Source organism: Xenopus laevis, chromosome 7S (assembly GCF_017654675.1).
Source record: "Xenopus laevis strain J_2021 chromosome 7S, Xenopus_laevis_v10.1, whole genome shotgun sequence".
In the NCBI taxonomy this organism is placed as follows: domain Eukaryota; kingdom Metazoa; phylum Chordata; class Amphibia; order Anura; family Pipidae; genus Xenopus; species Xenopus laevis.
This window is the reverse complement of record NC_054384.1, coordinates 6,600,290-6,618,952: the sequence shown is the minus strand read 5'-3', so window position 1 is coordinate 6,618,952 and position 18,663 is coordinate 6,600,290. Positions and strand designations below refer to the sequence as shown.

Below are 18,663 nucleotides of genomic sequence, written 5' to 3'. Positions count from 1 at the left end.
TTTCTTTTAGACTACTGATAGAGATACTGGTAACTACAGCTCCAACAATTACAAGCTGGTAATACCAACCATGAAAGACAGCAAAGAAGGTTTCGTCATTGAAATTCACTCTGGTATCATAAAGACTGCAATGCTGTTTAAAAACATGAGAAGATCGTACTTCAAGTTTAACGTGATCGCAACTGACAATTATGGAAAGGGACAGAGCAGCACAGCAGAAGTTATTGTAAGTACTAGAATTGTAATTAATGGCGACTTTGTTGAGACTTTGGCATCATAAGGTTTTAGGCAACGTGTTAAGCAATCAACACAGAGAAATGTTTGTTTTCTACAGACACAAAACAAACAATACCAATATATTAAGAACGTTTTGTGAATTAAACTACTAACAAAAAAAAAACAGGGATTGTTTGTCCATATATTGCAATATATTAATGCAGGACAACTACGTCAAAGTCATTCCTGGTCTGGCCAGTCCTACACTCACTTTCATCTGATTCATTAAGAATGGTTCAATTTCATTAAACACACCCAGAAACTAAGGGGCCGATTCACTAACTTCGAGTGAAGGATTCTAAGTAAAAAAACTTTGAATTTCAAAGTATTTTTTGGGCTACTTCAACCATCGAATGGGCAACTTCGACCTTCGACTATGACTACGACTTCGAATCGAACGATTCGAACTAAAAATGGTTCGCCTATTCGACCATTCGATAGTCTAAGTACTGTCTCTTTAAAAAAAACTTCGACCCCCTAGTTCGCCATCTAAAAGCTACCGAAGTCAATGTTAGCCTATGGGGAAGGTCCCCATAGGCTTGGCTAACTTTTTTTGATGGAAGGATATTCCTTCGATCGTTGGATTTAAATCCTTCGAATCGTTCGATTCGAAGGATTTAATCGTTTGATTGAAGGAATAATCCTTCGATCGTACGATCGCACTATTTGCGCTAAATCCTTCGACTTATTCGAAGTCGAAGGATTTCAATTCCCAGTCGAATATCGAGGGTTAATTAACCCTCAATATTCGACCCTTAGCGAATCAGCCCATAAGTTTTACCAGCAACCTGCTTTCTTAGGTTAAAACTCCCAAATATTTTCCTGTTTATTAGATATCGCAGGGATCACTTGACTGAATTTGGGTTTGATGGGAGGTACAACATGGAACTGACCACTTCTCCTGTATAAACTGTAGCAAAAGAGAAAGTTATCAAAGGGGGTGGTTTTAAGGGTCTGCCCCTAAAATATGTACAGCAAAGGCAGAAATTCCTCTTTACTCATCCATAATTAATATATTTAGAACATTAATAGGGGCAGATTTATCAAGGGTCGAATTTTGAAGTGATAAATACTTCGAAAACGAACCATCAAATGGCTTTACTTCGACTTCGAATATCGAAGTTGAAGTTTTTTTCACCAAATTTGAAGTAAAATCGAACGATGAAATCCTTCGAATCGAACGATTCAAAGTATTTCATCCATCGATCAATCGATTTTTCTTCGACTTCAAAAAACTTAGAAAAATAGCACTCGATTATCAAATAGTCGAATATTCAAAGTATTTTTACTTCGAATCGAAGTCGTAGTAGCTTATTCAAGGGTCAAAGTATCCAAAAATTACTTCAAATTTTTATTACTTCGAAAATTCCCTCAAATTCACTTCGACCCTTGATAAATCTGCCCCTATGACATTCTGTGCATAAAGCTAATAAAAAGGCCTTCTCCTTAACCAAAGCAGGTTTGAAATTATTTAGTGGTGAGAACCTTTTGTCAACGCTTAAATTTCACTAGACAGAAATGAACATTAGCGAAAGTTCAGCCAGCGTTCGGCTGCTGAGACGCAACTTCATATTTTAGTGAATTTGCGGAGTGGTAGCAAATTTGCGCCTGGCACAGTATGGCGAAGCCTTCGCAGGTGAAAATGAGCCCTTGCTCATATGCAAATTAGGGCCAGGAAAGTAAAAAGTAAAAAAAAAAATCTTCTTTTGTGAAGAAAAGTCACATGATTTCCCTACCTGCCCTTAATTTACTTATGCAAATTAGGATTCATATTCGGTTCGGCCAGGCACAAGGATTCGGCCGAATCCTGCTGAAAAGGCCGAATCCCGAACCGAATCCTGGATTCGGCGCATCCCTATTATGTTGTAGTCAATTTGTAATTACCCATATAAATTAAAAATGAAAAGTTTAAATATTAGCTCATTCAAAAATAATTTTAAATGATCCACAGAAAACACAAAGAATATGAAAATACTCCCTCTGAAACCTGTCAAAATCATGTAAAAGTCAGTGGCAGATGTTCTTTTTACAACTAGACGTCCTTTCTTTTAGCCAAGGTTTTAGAGGTTTTCGGATGTTTTTGACCCTAACTTTTGTGCGACAATACGATAAAGTCATAGTTATTGTGCAACAAGCTGAAAAAGTTACAGTTGTTATGACTTTTCCTGTTTGCTCTTTTTCAGTTTGGATTTTTTAATAAATTTAATTTAGGGGCACATTTACTATGGATCGAATATTGAGGGTTAATTAACCCTCGATATTCGACCATCAAACTTAAAATACCACATTTACTTCAATCAAACGATCGAAGGAAAAATCGTTCGATCGAACGATTAAATCATTTGAATCGAACGATTCGAAGGATTTTAATCCATGGATCGAACGATTTTCCTTCGATCAGAAATTGCATAGAATGCTTATGGGGAAGGTCCCCATAGGCTAACATTGGTGCTCGGTAGGTTTTAGGTGGCGAAGTAGGTAGTCAAAGTTTTTTTTTAAAGAGACAGTACTTCGACTATCGAATGGTCGAATAGTCGAACGATTTTTAGCTCATATCATTTGATTCGAAGTCGTAGTCGAAGGTCGAAGTAGCCAATTTCGATGGTCGAAGTAGCCAAAAAAAAACTTCGAAATTCTAATGTTTTTTTTCATTCTAATCCTTCACTCGAGCTTAGTAAATGTGACCCTAAGATTCGTGGTTTTAGAGGATGTGAATTTAGTCGTGGTTTCAAAAACCTCAAAAAACAACCAAAACCTCAAAAACCACCAAAATGAAACTGCTGATGAATTGGCCTCCACAAACCATGTTTATAAATTGATAAAATATTTTCTCAGAAATAAAATATTTTCTCAAATGGTTATGAATTTTGGACAATACTCAAGGAAGCAGCATGTTCTTTTAATAATATTTCAAATGAGCATAGATGATTGTGGTCCTAAATCAGCACAGCATCAATGCGAGGAAGCACCTGGTTGGTTGGGGTCATCAAGAAATGTTTCCATCTGGAAGATCAAATGAGATTCTCTAGCTCCTATTTATAGAATGGTTATTTGAATATGTTGTGTTTAAGCCCAACTGGCAGTATTAATCAAACAATAATAAAGCAAATGAACATTTCCTAGGAAGAAATCATTTGTGTACTTTTAAATTCTCATCACACTTTCGGCAAACTAGAACAGCAAGATTTTCACGTTCCAATCGCTTTCAGGCAAATGACGAATGCTGAGGTTATGGTGTTGCCTACTATCGAGATGAGAAATAATTCATCACATTTTGTGCTAATCGGTGGAGCTCTTGAAGTTCTTACTGATTTTTCTTTTTTCTATATTTGCAGGTTTCTGTGGTCAATCAGTTGGACATGCAGGTTATTGTCTCTAATGTTCCTCCGACGGTTATTGAAGAAAATATAGATGATCTCATAAGGTAATAAGCTGATTTGTCATCGTTGTTATTCCCATGGTTTTTATTAAAAGGGCACCTATTTGCTTTACATCTTGGATGCACAAACCACTAAACTGAAACCCACATTCACCCACGTATGTTCCCTACGTATACAATCCACCTCTCATATGAAGGATACTGTAACATTTGAAGAATAAAAAGCATGTCTAGAAAATTACCAATTTACTTTTTGATTCATCTAATCTGCCTAATTAGTCTGTCTATGCTTTCAGTAGCCTGTTTTGAGTAGGATTAAATTACTGTAATAATTCTAGAGTGTCTCTATAAAAGGGGAAATAAATCTCTCTGGACAAACATTGCTTTGTGTAGCACAAAAGGCCTATTTATATTTGTTCTATTGCACTTTGACTAGTGATGGGCCAATTTATTCGCCAGGCGCGAATTCACGGCGAATTTGCGCGTTTCGCCACCAGCGAATAAATTCGCGAAACGCCCGCGAAAATTCGCTGCAAAACCGGCGCCGTCGCCAAAAATGGGCGCCGGCGTCGCCGTTTCGCGAATTTCGCGTGAAATTCGCACATTTTTCGGCGAAGCGAAACGGCGCAAATTCGCCCATCACTAACTTTGACTGCTGCGCCTTCCCCATACCCTGGAATATTAGGAACCCAGAAATCTGTACCACTCTGAACTAGTAGTATAATGGCTGACAAGACTGTTTGGCAGTAAGGATGTAAAAGGGGTTAATTGAAAAGCCTATGTTTACATTAGGCACAGGGCCCTATGCTTGTAACTGTTGCTCAGTGCAGGTTTTTTCTCTATTTGTGTGGTTAAATATCTAATTATTTGTGCTAATGGCTCCCTTATATCACAGGACCCAGTTGCAATTATTGAACATCTTGTAGCTACAGCCATGGTGCTTTAAATGGACAGGGATATGAAATCTGAAGCTATTTTATTTACATTTCTATATAATATTTGTCTTTCCATCATGTGTCCATGGATTACATCTGACCCCCATTTCTCGTCAGCGTTGGCATTGTCACCGGCATTGTTGACCGCGAATTGATGCAGGCGTCAAAATTCTCATCTCGTGAATTCTTCACGAATTTCGCAGGAAATTTGCGGGTTTTTTTGGCGAAGCGAAACAGGACAAATTAGCAATTGAGTAGTAAAACAGCATCTGGTAAACAGATTATAGTGGTCATTAACAATGCAGGGGGGAAATTTGCTCGCTGCTTTGCACCTTTAAAAAAAGCCATAGAACTCCATGAATACTGCACTGCCTACAATTAGAAGAGCTATATTCATGGCGGAAGGCCTCCCAATCCTCACCCTACTACTGGGAGTCAATTAGAGACTCAAGTTAGGGAGCACTAGTGGGAACAGGCTGGAATGAAGACCCATTGCAGGCTGTAATGACAGGGCTTCCTTGAGCATGGCAGTGCTACTCTCTTTACCTACCACCAGGTTTCCAATCCAGTGCAAAGTTCAGAGCACAGGCAAATACTGGATGCCTGTACATTCGGAATAAGCAATAAGAGGAGTGTTCTTTTGAGCCCCTTAACCCTTTGCAATGGCATAAGTGGTCTCTGTCAATGAGCCCTTAAATGTTTTCTGCTATGCAAAGCAGGCTCTACAACACTATCAGGCTCATAATAGCTGTTTGCAAAGCTACTATGGAACCATTTTCATTCCTAGAGTTGTGGGGTAAATTATAGTGATGGGCGAATTTGCGCCGTTTCGCTTTGCCGAAAAATTTGTGAATCCCCCACGAAATTTGCGAAATGGCGAAAAATTAGCAAAACGGTGCTAGCGTCTCGTTTTTGACGCCAGCATCCGTTTTTGATGCCGGCGTCCGCTTCTTTTGATGCCGGCATCCGTTTTTACCAGCGAATTTTCACGGCTGTTTCGCTAATTTATTCGCCGGTGGCGAATCACGCAAATTCGCCGCAAATTCGCGCCTGGCGAATAAATTTGCCCATCACTAGTAAATTATACATCCAGCGAATTTTCGCGGCTGTTTCGCTAATTTATTCGCCGGTGGCGAATCACGGATGTATAATTTACTAGTGATGGGCGAATTTATTCACCAGGCGAGAATTTGCGGCGAATTTGCGTGATTCGCCACCGGCGAATAAATTAGCAAAACAGCCGGGAAAATTTGCTGGTAAAAACGGACGCCGGCATCAAAAAAAGCGGACGCCGGCATCAAAAACGGATGCAGGCGTCAAAAACGAGACGCTAGCACCGTTTTGCTAATTTTTCGCCATTTCGCAAATTTCGTGGGGGATTCACAAATTTTTCGGCAAAGCGAAACGGCGCAAATTCGCATCACTTTAATTTACCCCACAACTCTAATACCAATGCTGCCACGAGCAGGGAGCTGTTGTTCTTGCATTTTGATGCAAATCAGTTAAGTCAGAGCAGTCACTTCTGCTAATCGTCATTTCCATGATACTTTAGATTAAATCCACTTCACATATCGATGCTGCTCCACTTTATCATTGCATGCCCTTGCAGTCAATATGAAACAAGAGGTGGGACAGATGCACTAGCACAAAGTGCATACAGTGCAACTATACGGAAGGCTAGTGCAAGAGACATGCTCCTTTAATGAATGGTATAATATACACACTGCCTATGTCTATTTATTTTTAGCAACTGCAGCTACTATGAAGTAGAGATGTCGCGAACTGTTCGCCGGCGAACTTGTTCGCGCGAACATCGGGTGTTCACGCTCGCCGGAAGTTCGCGAACGTCGCGCGACGTTCGCCATTTTGGGTTCGCCATTGTTGGCGCTTTTTTTTGCCCTCTCACCCCAGACCAGCAGGTACATGGCAGCCAATCAGGAAGCTCTCCCCTGGACCACTCCCCTTCCCTATAAAAACCGAAGCCCTGCAGCGTTTTTTCACTCTGCCTGTGTGTGCTGAAGAGATAGTGTAGGGAGAGAGCTGCTGCCTGTTAGTGATTTCAGGGACAGTTGAAAGTTTGCTGGCTAGTAATCGTTTTGATACTGCTCTGTTATTGGAGGGACAGAAGTCTGCAGGGGTTTGAGGGACATTTAAGCTTAGGTAGCTTTGCTGGCTAGTAATCTACCTTCTACTGCAGTGCTCTGTATGTAGCTGCAGTGGGCAGCTGTCCTGCTTCTGATCTCATCTGCTGACTGCTGCAATAACAGTAGTCCTTGTAAGGACTGCTTTTATTTATTTTTTTGTTGTTTTACTACTACTACTACTACTACTATAAGAGCCCAGTGCTATTAGTCTAGCAGTGTTGGGGAGTGGGACTGGTGTGCTAATCTGCTGCTCCTAGTAGTTCAGCAGCACCAACTTTAATTTTTTTTTTTTAATATTCATTTTTTTTTTATTTTACTTTTTTTATTTTACTACCGCTGTAGTAGTGTATAAGTTGACCTTTTAGGCATTATTTGCCCTGTAGGCATTATTTGCACACTGTTTTCTTCAACCCGCCATCTAGCTGTGTGACCTTGTTCACATTCTGTCTAAATATCCATAATATTACCGTCTCCAGAAAAAACACCGGAGTGACTTTTTTCAAGCAGCCATAATATATTTTACGTAATCCGTATCCACCGCTGTAGTAGTGTATACGTTGACCTTGTAGGCATTATTTGCACACTGTTTTCTTCAACCCGCCATCTAGCTGTGTGACCTTGTTCACATTCTGTCTAAATATCCATAATATTACCGTCTCCAGAAAAAACACCGGAGTGACTTTTTTCAAGCAGCCATAATATATTTTACGTAATCCGTATCCACCGCTGTAGTAGTGTATACGTTGACCTTGTAGGCATTATTTGCACACTGTTTTCTTCAACCCGCCATCTAGCTGTGTGACCTTGTTCACATTCTGTCTAAATATCCATAATATTACCGTCTCCAGAAAAAACACCGGAGTGACTTTTTTCAAGCAGCCATAATATATTTTACGTAATCCGTATCCACCGCTGTAGTAGTGTATACGTTGACCTTGTAGGCATTATTTGCACACTGTTTTCTTCAACCCGCCATCTAGCTGTGTGACCTTGTTCACATTCTGTCTAAATATCCATAATATTACCGTCTCCAGAAAAAACACCGGAGTGACTTTTTTCAAGCAGCCATAATATATTTTACGTAATCCGTATCCACCGCTGTAGTAGTGTATACGTTGACCTTGTAGGCATTATTTGCACACTGTTTTCTTCAACCCGCCATCTAGCTGTGTGACCTTGTTCACATTCTGTCTAAATATCCACAATATTACCGTCTCCAGAAAAAACACCGGAGTGACTTTTTTCAAGCAGCCATAATATATTTTACGTAATCCGTATCCACCGCTGTAGTAGTGTATACGTTGACCTTGTAGGCATTATTTGCACACTGTTTTCTTCAACCCGCCATCTAGCTGTGTGACCTTGTTCACATTCTGTCTAAATATCCATAATATTACCGTCTCCAGAAAAAACACCGGAGTGACTTTTTTCAAGCAGCCATAATATATTTTACGTAATCCGTATCCACCGCTGTAGTAGTGTATACGTTGACCTTGTAGGCATTATTTGCACACTGTTTTCTTCAACCCGCCATCTAGCTGTGTGACCTTGTTCACATTCTGTCTAAATATCCATAATATTACCGTCTCCAGAAAAAACACCGGAGTGACTTTTTTCAAGCAGCCATAATATATTTTACGTAATCCGTATCCACCGCTGTAGTAGTGTATACGTTGACCTTGTAGGCATTATTTGCACACTGTTTTCTTCAACCCGCCATCTAGCTGTGTGTATTATCGTTTCCAGAAAAACCAACTGAGTTTTTGTTGTTGTTGTTTTTTTAAAAATAATGCCAGGCAAAGGCAGGCCGCCACGCAGAGGCCGTGCTAGGGGCCGTGCTGCTATGCAATCCTGTGGCCCTAGCAAATTGCCCAGTTTTAAAAAGCCAATGACCCTGAACTCCCAAAATGCTGAAGAGGTAGTTGACTGGCTTACACAGCACACCCCATCCTCTACCGTTTCTAACTTTACCACAACATCCTCCTCATCCTCCACTGCTATGGCCACCCCACGTAACACTTCCTCCACCACCGGTGCCCCTTCTTCACTGGGGTCAGAGGAGTTATTTTCCCATGAGTTTCTTGAACTGAGTAATGCGCAACCATTATTGCCAGAAGAAGATGAAGGAGATGAGGACCTTACACCAGATTTAATTCTGGCAGAGAACACGATAGAGATGGACATAATGAGTGATGAGGAGGAGGTCCCCGCTGCTGCTTCCTTCTGTGATGTGTCAGAAGAAATTGATGCATCTGAGGAGAATGATGATGAGGAGATTGATGTTTTGTGGGTGCCTAGTAGAAGAGAGCAAGAGGAGGGTAGTTCAGATGGAGAGACGGAGAGTCAGAGAGGCAGTAGGAGAATAAGACTTAGAAGAAGCAGGGAGGACAGCCCGCAGGGATCAGTAGGGCAACAACATGTATCGGCACCTGTGTTCAGCCGGCCAACGCACCCGCCATTGCCGCCAATACCGCCAACTCCGCCAACTTCTACTGTTACCGCCAGATCGCACACTTCCAAAAAGTCAGCAGTGTGGGATTTTTTTAATGTGTGTGCCTCTGACAAAAGCATTGTAATTTGCAATGAGTGCAGTCAGAAACTGAGCCTTGGTAAGCCCAACAGCCACATAGGTACAACTTCTATGCGAAGGCACATGAGCGGCAAGCACAAAGCACTTTGGGAGCAACACCTCAAAGGCAACAGGCAAACTAAAAGCCACACTCCTTCTGGTCCAGCATCTTACTGCTCTACCTCTGCTCTCCTTGACCCGTCTGAACCACCCTCCACTCCGCCTTCCACCTTGACCACCTGTTCCCATTCCCAGTCATCTGCCACCAGCCAAGTTTCTGTGAAGGCCATGTTTGAGCGTAAGAAGCCAATGTCTGACTGTCACCCCCTTGCCCGGCGTCTGACAGCTGGCTTGTCTGCACTCTTAGCCCGCCAGCTTTTACCATACCAGCTGGTGGACTCTGAGGCCTTCCGCAAATTTGTAGCAATTGGGACACCGCAGTGGAAGGTACCCAGCCGCAATTTTTTTTCTAAAAAGGGAATACCACACCTGTACCAACATGTGCAGAGCCAAGTTACCGCATCTCTGTCACTTAGTGTTGGGCCAAAGGTCCATATGACTACTGACGCATGGTCCTCCAAGCATGGTCAGGGCAGGTATGTCACCTACACTGCCCACTGGGTGAACTTGGTAATGGCTGGGAAGCAGGGAATGGGTAGCTCAACAACAACAGTGGAGTTGGTGTCACCACCACGGATTGCACGCGGTTCTGCCACCACCTCTACTCCTCCATCGCTCTCTACCTCGTCTTCTTCTTCTTCTTACTCTGCTGCTGGGTCCTCCTTCTCCTCCTCCACACCTGTGCACCCCCAGCTCCCCCTAGGCTATTCGACGTGCCAGGTACGCCGTTGTCACGCTGTCTTGGGGATGACGTGCCTGGAAAGCAAAAACCATACCGGATCTGTACTCCTGTCATCTCTGCAGTCACAGGCCGATCGGTGGCTGACCCCACACCAACTGCAGATCGGAAAAGTGGTGTGTGACAATGGAAGCAATCTGTTGGCAGCGTTGAGACTAGGCAATTTAACACATGTGCCCTGCATGGCACATGTGTTAAATTTAATAGTCCAACGTTTTGTCTCCAAGTACCCAGGATTCCAGGACGTTCTCACCCAGTCCAGAAAGGTGTCGGCCCATTTCAGACGTTCCTACACAGCCATGGCACGCCTTGCTGACATTCAGCAGCGCTACAACATGCCAGTCAGGCGTTTGATTTCTGACAGCCAGACTCGCTGGAATTCAACGCTCCTTATGTTGGAACGTCTGCTGCAACAACAAAGGGCCGTCAACGAGTACCTTTTTGAACTGGGTGGTAGGACTGGATCTGCACAGCTGGGGATTTTTTTCCCCCGTTACTGGGTGCTTATGCGCGATGCCTGCAGGCTCATGCGACCTTTTGAAGAGGTGACAAATATGGTCAGTCGCACCGAAGGCACCATCAGCGACCTAATACCCTTCGCTTTCTTCCTGGAGCGTGCCGTGCGACGAGTGACAGATGAGGCTGTAGACCAGCGTGACGAGGAGCTGGAAGCGCACGATTTCTGGTCGGAATAACCAGAACGAACCCAGGCACCTGCTGCAACGCAGGGAGAGGTGCCAGAAGTGGAGTCAGAGGAGGAAGGTGGCTTTGTGGAGGAGGAGGAGGACCAACAGGAGCAGGCTTCCCAGGGGGCTAGTGGTGACCTTTTGGGGACCCCTGGTCTTGTACGTGGCTGGGGGGAGGAGACCGTGGATGATGCAGTCCTTGATAATGAGGAAGCGGAGATGGATAGCTCTGCATCCAACCTTGTGAGAATGGGGTCTTTCATGCTGTCATGCCTGTTGAAGGACCCCCGTATCAAGAGGCTTAAGGAGAAGGACCTGTACTGGGTCGCAACGCTACTAGACCCTCGGTACAAGCATAAAGTGTCAGAAATGTTACCAACATACCACAAGTCCGAAAAGATGCGGCATTTACAAACCAGCCTGCAAAACATGTTGTACAATGCTTTTAAGGGTGATGTCACTTCAGGAACTCATCAACATTCCAGGGGCAGAGGTGCCAGTAATCCTGCCACGAGCACACCTGCAAGGACAAAGCCCTTTGGCCAGTCTGTAACGTCAGACATGCAAATGTTTTTCTGTCCAAGGCAGCGCCACAACCCTTCTGGATCCACCCTCAAAGAACGCCTCGACCGGCAGGTAGCGGACTACCTGGCATTAACTGCAGATATCGACACTCTGAGGAGCGATGAACCCCTGGACTACTGGGTGCGCAGGCTTGATCTGTGGCCAGAGCTGTCACAATTTGCCATGAACCTCTTGTCTTGCCCAGCCTCAAGTGTGCTCTCAGAAAGGACCTTCAGTGCAGCAGGAGGGATTGTAACTGAGAAGAGAACTCGCCTAGGTCACAAAAGTGTCGATTACCTGACCTTTATTAAAATGAATGAGGGGTGGATCTCGGAGGGTTACTGCACGCCGGAAGACTTGTTCTGACTTCTATGCAGCTGTCCTTCTCTTCAAGCCTCATGACTCCACACACAGCTGTCCTTTAGCGTCCTCCTCCTCCCTCCGCCACCGTTACAAACTAGGGTGCAAACCCTACTGGTTTAATTTTTTCTGGCCTCTGTGCTTCAGTGGCTGCAACCAAAAAAACTGGGCAAACAATGTCTACAAGGTCAACGTATGGCAAAAAATGACTATTTTCAGCATTTATATGGCATATTTTTTCTGGCAACTGTGCTTCAGTGGCTGCGTCCAAAAAAATGCATATTTTCTGCATTTATATGGCATAATTTTTCTGGCAACTGTGCTTCAGTGGCTGCGACCAAAAAAATGCATATTTTCTGCATTTATATGGCATAATTTTTCTGGCCTCTGTGCTTCAGTGGCTGCAACCAAAAAAATTTATATTTTCAGCATTTATATGGCATAATTTTTCTGGCCTCTGTGCTTCAGTGGCTGCAACCAAAAAAATTTATATTTTCAGCATTTATATGGCATAATTTTTCTGGCAACTGTGCTTCAGTGGCTGCGACCAAAAAAATTACTATTTTCAGCATTTATATGGCATATTTTTTCTGGCCTTTGTGCTTCAGTGGCTGCGGCCAAAAAAACTGGGCAAACAATGCCTACAAGGTCAACGACGTTGACCTTGTAGGCATTGTTTGCCCAGTTTTTTTGGCCGCAGCCACTGAAGCACAGAGGCCAGAAAAAATATGCCATATAAATGCGGAAAATAGTAATTTTTTGCCATACGTTGACTCAACGTATATGGCAAAAAATGACTATTTTCAGCATTTATATGGCATATTTTTTCTGGCAACTGTGCTTCAGTGGCTGCGACCAAAAAAATGCATATTTTCTGCATTTATATGGCATAATTTTTCTGGCCTCTGTGCTTCAGTGGCTGCAACCAAAAAAATTTATATTTTCAGCATTTATATGGCATAATTTTTCTGGCAACTGTGCTTCAGTGGCTGCGACCAAAAAAATGCATATTTTCTGCATTTATATGGCATAATTTTTCTGGCCTCTGTGCTTCAGTGGCTACAACCAAAAAAATTTATATTTTCAGCATTTATATGGCATAATTTTTCTGGCAACTGTGCTTCAGTGGCTGCGTCCAAAAAAACTGGGCAAACAATGTCTACAAGGTCAACGTATGGCGAAAAATTACTATTTTCAGCATTTATATGGCATATTTTTTCTGGCAACTGTGCTTCAGTGGCTGCGTCCAAAAAAACTGGGCAAACAATGCCTACAAGGTCAACGTATGGCAGTTGTTTAAAGAGAACAGTAGATTACTAGCCAGCAAAGCTACCTAAGCTAAAATGTCCCTCAAATCCCTGCAGACTTCTGTCCCTCCAATACAGAGCAGTATCAAGCAGATTACTAGCCAGCAAGCTTACTATCATCTGTCCCTGAAATCACTAACAGCTCTCCCCCTACACTATCTCTTCCAAGCACACACAGGCAGATTTTTCAGATACATTTTTGCCCTTGATCCCCCTCTGGCATGCCACTGTCCAGGTCGTTGCACCCTTTAAACAACTTTAAAATCATTTTTCTGGCCAGAAATGTCTTTTCTAGATGTTAAAGTTCGCCTTCCCATTGAAGTCTATGGGGTTCGCGAACCGTTCGCGAACCGCTCGCATTTTTGCGCAAGTTCGCGAATATGTTCGCGAACTTTTTTTCCGACGTTCGCTACATCCCTACTATGAAGTAATTCAAGGCAACAGGGCAGTTAATGTTAAAGTATACCATTACTTTTCATTTTTTGGATCTTACTGTCCCTTTAGTCTTCTTGTTTTGAGCCAATATACTTGAGAGTTGGTACAACAGACTAGTGCAGTGAAATGTACAAAGGGAAGGAATATTCCAAGATAGTTCTGAGGTCTTCTAATACTGTACATGTACTTTTCATGTAATAAACTTAATTAGAGTTAGAAAATTACAAACAAATTCTATTTATCATATTAAATAAATGATTCTTCACAGCCCCACTGGAAATTAAAGCAAACTGGAGGATAATATTATTTTTAAAATCCACCCAGAGGCAGAAATGCATGACTTTCACTCCAACATCCTCCCGTATCTTTAAATGCCATGATGTTACTAATATTGAACATATTTTTCAATCCTTTATCTCTGCCTCGTGTGTCATCCATTACTCGGAAAAACCATCGTATTTTTGCATGGAATGTTAAAATATGCAATATTCATTAAGCCCTGCATTACATATAAATGAAGTCACCAGAGAATGTGCTGACCTTATTAATTAATACGAGCAAAGGTAGTGTGAGGAGCTTTCACTGGAGAGATTGTTTTGGCTCAGGTCAGTTTCCTCTTAGTTTTTTTCCCCTCTAAAAATTCAAATTGTTTCCCTTAAAAAACCCGACCAGGTTAGAGGTTTAATAAATAGGACCCTATGATAGATGTCAATACAGCATAAAACAGTAGGAGGTAAAGAGACACTAAAATAACTGTTGTTCCATAATACTGACCAGTTTCTAAAATATATTAAAATAATATCTTACAATGGAGTGTATGGAAGCCACTGGAAATCTAGGGGCAATCATATTGCACATGATAACAGGTGAATTAAAAGAAGGGTCATAAAAAACAAATCTTAAAAAATAAAAAAATGTATTTAAAAGTGTGTCAGATGTTGTGAATTCTTTGTAAAATTATGAGTTTTTAGTTAATTTACCATCTGAGAGGCTATGTATATATTCACACATTCCACGTTCCAACATATTAATGAATGTGTAGTTGCTATGAATATATACACACTTAAAGATTAGCTCAGTAATTGATTCCTTGCCAGGTGAATTGAATTTGAAAAAATTTCCCTTGGCAAATGGTCAATTTCTTTGGAAGTCTTTGAACTTTCACACAATACTAGGCTGTTTAAATAAAAGTGTAGTAGCAATTATAGCTGCAGTAACAAGGAAGCCATTAAAATGTCTAATAAATGATTGTGTTTGCTTGTATATTGAATATAATATGCCGGTAGGCTTAGAGACACAGAGCTGATGCCTTTCTCTTGTGAACCCTTTTAATTAAACATTCAAAATGTCTTTGGGATGCTAGCTGCACTCACAATAGATAGTGCATCTTGGAAAGCTCTGGTTTTGCCCATTACATTACTCTGATAAGGTGCAACTAGCCTGGCAATTTCATGCAATGCTTTCTTACTTCATTTGCCCTTTTTGTCTTTATTTTGTTTATGCACTAATTACAGTATGGCCAAACTCCTAATTAAACTCTTCATCAGACTCTGTCAGGTACAAGTCTGTCCTATGAAATTCACCAGAATTAAGTTGTATGTGACTTTAATAGAAATCAGTAGAAGTCAATCAATCCAACTAAAGTCAAACCAGGATACTGGTCTCAATGAGCCTTGCTGGTAGATGGACAGGGGTTTATCTCGAATAACAACTGATTAGACAATGGTGATGGGTGAAGCTGATCCCTTTTGAAAACTCAAAACTGTGAAAATTTGCAGAAACCCATTGACACCTATAGGTGAATTTTTTTTTGACAAGCAACAATTTTTTCACCCATTGGAGTCTCTGGGTCTCATTTTCACAGCAAAAAAATAAATAAAATAAATGTAAATATATATATATATATATATTAGAATATACTTGAAAATGTATTTTCCTTTATACTATATTCTTTCCAATGATATAATGACAATTTCGCAAAATGTTAGAGAAACAGTGACTAGAAGTTAAGACGTGTGACCCACATTGGCATTTTCATCAAAATGAGACTTGTAGATGAGTATTACAGGTAGATTGACCTTTATAACTATGTATCTAGAAGTAAAGTGATTGATGATTTTGCAAAATAATCTGGCAATTTTGATTTAGGCTAATTCAGTTAAGAACCCATATATTTAATAGATTCTTTTTTTCAATCTCCTTGGATGTAAAATATCCTTAACAAGTCAATGCACCACATAGTGGTTTATCAGCTCATATTCAAAGCCAATCCCCGCTCTGCTAAGATTATTGAGATCTTGTACAAAGAAGGGTAACATAGAAATAATATTAGCTCCACGTGGGACTTTTGGAATGTCCTAAACCATGAAAATACCCTTGAAATATAATTGTAGACCACTCTTATTAAGAAGAATGCAAAGGAGACTAGTTTCTAATTGGTTCCACCTAGGGGAGTAAACATCCTTGTTGGTTTCATTCAAGAGGAAAGGGTTGATAAGACATTTTATCCAAATATTAGATAAAGTGTACTCACCAATAAATACTGTATCACACAATATAGACTGATAGGCAAGGAATTAGTAGATGGAACATGAATACAGATGAGTAAAGCACTGCGTATCTTGACAGCGCTATATAAATAAATGATGATGATGATGAGTATAGGTAGATATTGTCTATGTAAATATTTTAAGTAGTATAATGGAAAGATTAAGGTGATGAGCAATATGTCAGAAATGTTCATTATGTGGGCCTTGCTGTTTGAAAGCTTTTTATTTTGGCAATTGCAGGTCCAAGAAGATATGTTAAAGTATGACATCATATCCAACAAATATTCTTTATTTTGCAGTCTGTGAACCTAGTGATGTACCAAATTTTTCGAAATATCTCTTTTATTACAATTCTTGCTACACTCACAAATAATTGTTTTCTTTACCAATCCCTGATATAGGGAAATAATGTGATGGTTACGGGTGTAACTTGAAAGTTTTGGAGACAGCATTTACAACAAGAGAAGACTATAGTTTTAGTCTGAATAATGCTTCCACCCCTTGAAACTCACACTAATAGAACAGATCACTCCAGAGTATGGGAACACCCAGTCAATATTTAATTGAGTGCTTAACTGGCCTGCTTTGCTTCACTGAAAAATTTTGAAAAATTTTCTAAATGTTTACATTTTGCTGAAATGTCCCTGAATATGTGTCGCGGTCAGCACCCTAAATTCAGAACTGATGCTAAGCACCCTGTTCTCGGCTCTTGCTTCCGCCTTTATCAGCCGCCTTTCACCTCGGGAGGAGCCCTCGGCTATTCGGATGCCGCCAGGTCTTATTAAGAGAGGTGCAAAGCGAGGGGTTCTGAACAAGCTAAGGGGCACAACTGTAAAGCAGAGTCTTTTGAGCAAAGGGTCATGGTACAAGGCGTAGACAGAATCGTAGTCAGATCAGGCCGGGCCGGGGCAGGCAGAGTACAAAACAGAGTCAGGCAGGCAAGGGTCAAACAGGAGATCAATCAGCAGGGATATAGAATAAGCGAAGTCGGATATCAGGCAAGGGGTCAGGATACAGAAGTCAGGATCATCATAAAGCCAGGCAGGGGTCAAAACAGGAATCAGAATCAGAAATACAAATAGCACAAACGCTCAGAAGCACCAGGAACAAATCCTATAACGGGCAGTGAAAAACTGACAAATGGGCCTTTAAATATTTTCAAATTTTGCGCCATTGCGCGCTGGCGTAACGATGCCAGCGCGCATGCGCCTTTAAATATAGAAGAGATGCAACGCGCGCACCCTAGACACCGGCCCGCTGCACCGCTGGACCACCAGGGCAGTGAGTTATTACAATACGCTAGCAATCGTTTGGAAAACGGATCCACATACACACACAAAATTATGCAGTCGGGGAGTTGACCCCTTTTATTGTGCTACCAAAAGAATCAACATTTTGGGGGGGTGTGGTGGAATAATTACATTTCATTCTGAATGCACTAGGCATTAATTGCCTTTTTTGGCCACAGTTTTTCTGACTCCAAATGCATTGAAGACAAAGCGCCTTTTTTGCTTGACTTATTTTCCCAGGGGTGATTTGCTTTAAAACAAAACACATGGTGAAAGAATTGTAAAAAAATTTTACCAGTCTGTGTCAGGTAAAAATATTCACTCAGTAGTGCTGGGTACACTGTACTTGACCAATGGAAATTGCATCTCTCCATCCAGGGGAGCAAATTTATCAAAATTTTAGTTAAAATATTTTGACATGAAATCTCTAATTCAAATATTCCAATTAGCATTTTCTATTCAATATCACATATTTTAATTGTAATAGGAAGTATAGTGTTAGGGTATTCCTTATTCAATATGCAATCTCTTGTGAAAGCTGCCATAGGGCTTTCTTTGGTAGACTTGGAGCAGGATAGCAAACATACAAGGGGGATTGTGGGAGGTCAGGAGACGCTTATCCCAAGTAATGCTACTATGCAGGGAGGCACAGGCCTTTTATACTGTGACCAGAGGTAAAAAGTTAGGGAACACTGTATGGGGTTTACCTTGACGTGGTATATTGGCTTACCAATTTTATAATCATTACTTTGGAACTAAAAACCCCTGTTTTTGTAAACACATACACTTGCATATATACTGAATTACTTATGAGACAGGGGACCAGGGAATGTGCATTGATTTATTGGCCAAATCAGTAGCACTTCCATTGTATTTAAACACATTTTAACTTAGCCTTGGAGTGCTCCCACAATCAACCTTGTATTTTTTAGCAGTATAGCAACAGGATTGTAAATAGATGGTGACCATGTATACATCTCACGAATCGGCACCCAGAATCCAGAACCAATTCTAGGCCTTTCACCTCGGCAGGAGCTCTCGGCTAATTGGATGCCGCCAGGTCTTATAAAGTGAGGAGCCAAGCTAAGGGTTCTGGACAAGCAGAGGGGCACGATCATTGGCAAAGTCTTTTTGGGCAGAAGGTCAAAATTCAAGGAACAGACAGAAAACATAGTAAAAGCAGGCCGGGTCGGTGCAGGCAGAATTCAAGCGGAGTCAGACAGGCAAGGGCCAAAACTGGTAGATCAAAAGATGCAATGGTCGGGTAACGGAGTGTAGAGTAGTGCGCACAGAAAAACCAGACATGCGTGT

At 41.4% G+C, this 18,663-nt stretch overlaps 1 protein-coding gene across 4 annotated transcripts in view; it reads left to right on the top strand.

The window, feature by feature from the left end:
* The window catches only part of LOC108697174 (protocadherin-15), a 404,849-nt gene that overhangs the window by 327,466 nt on the left and 58,720 nt on the right, over positions 1–18,663 (top strand). For all 4 annotated transcript variants that reach the window (XM_041570856.1, XM_041570857.1, XM_041570855.1 and 1 more), the window contains 2 exons: positions 11–226; positions 3,612–3,700. In XM_041570856.1, the coding sequence (XP_041426790.1) occupies positions 11–226; positions 3,612–3,700 (305 nt within the window). The remainder of the gene's footprint in view (positions 1–10; positions 227–3,611; positions 3,701–18,663) is intronic.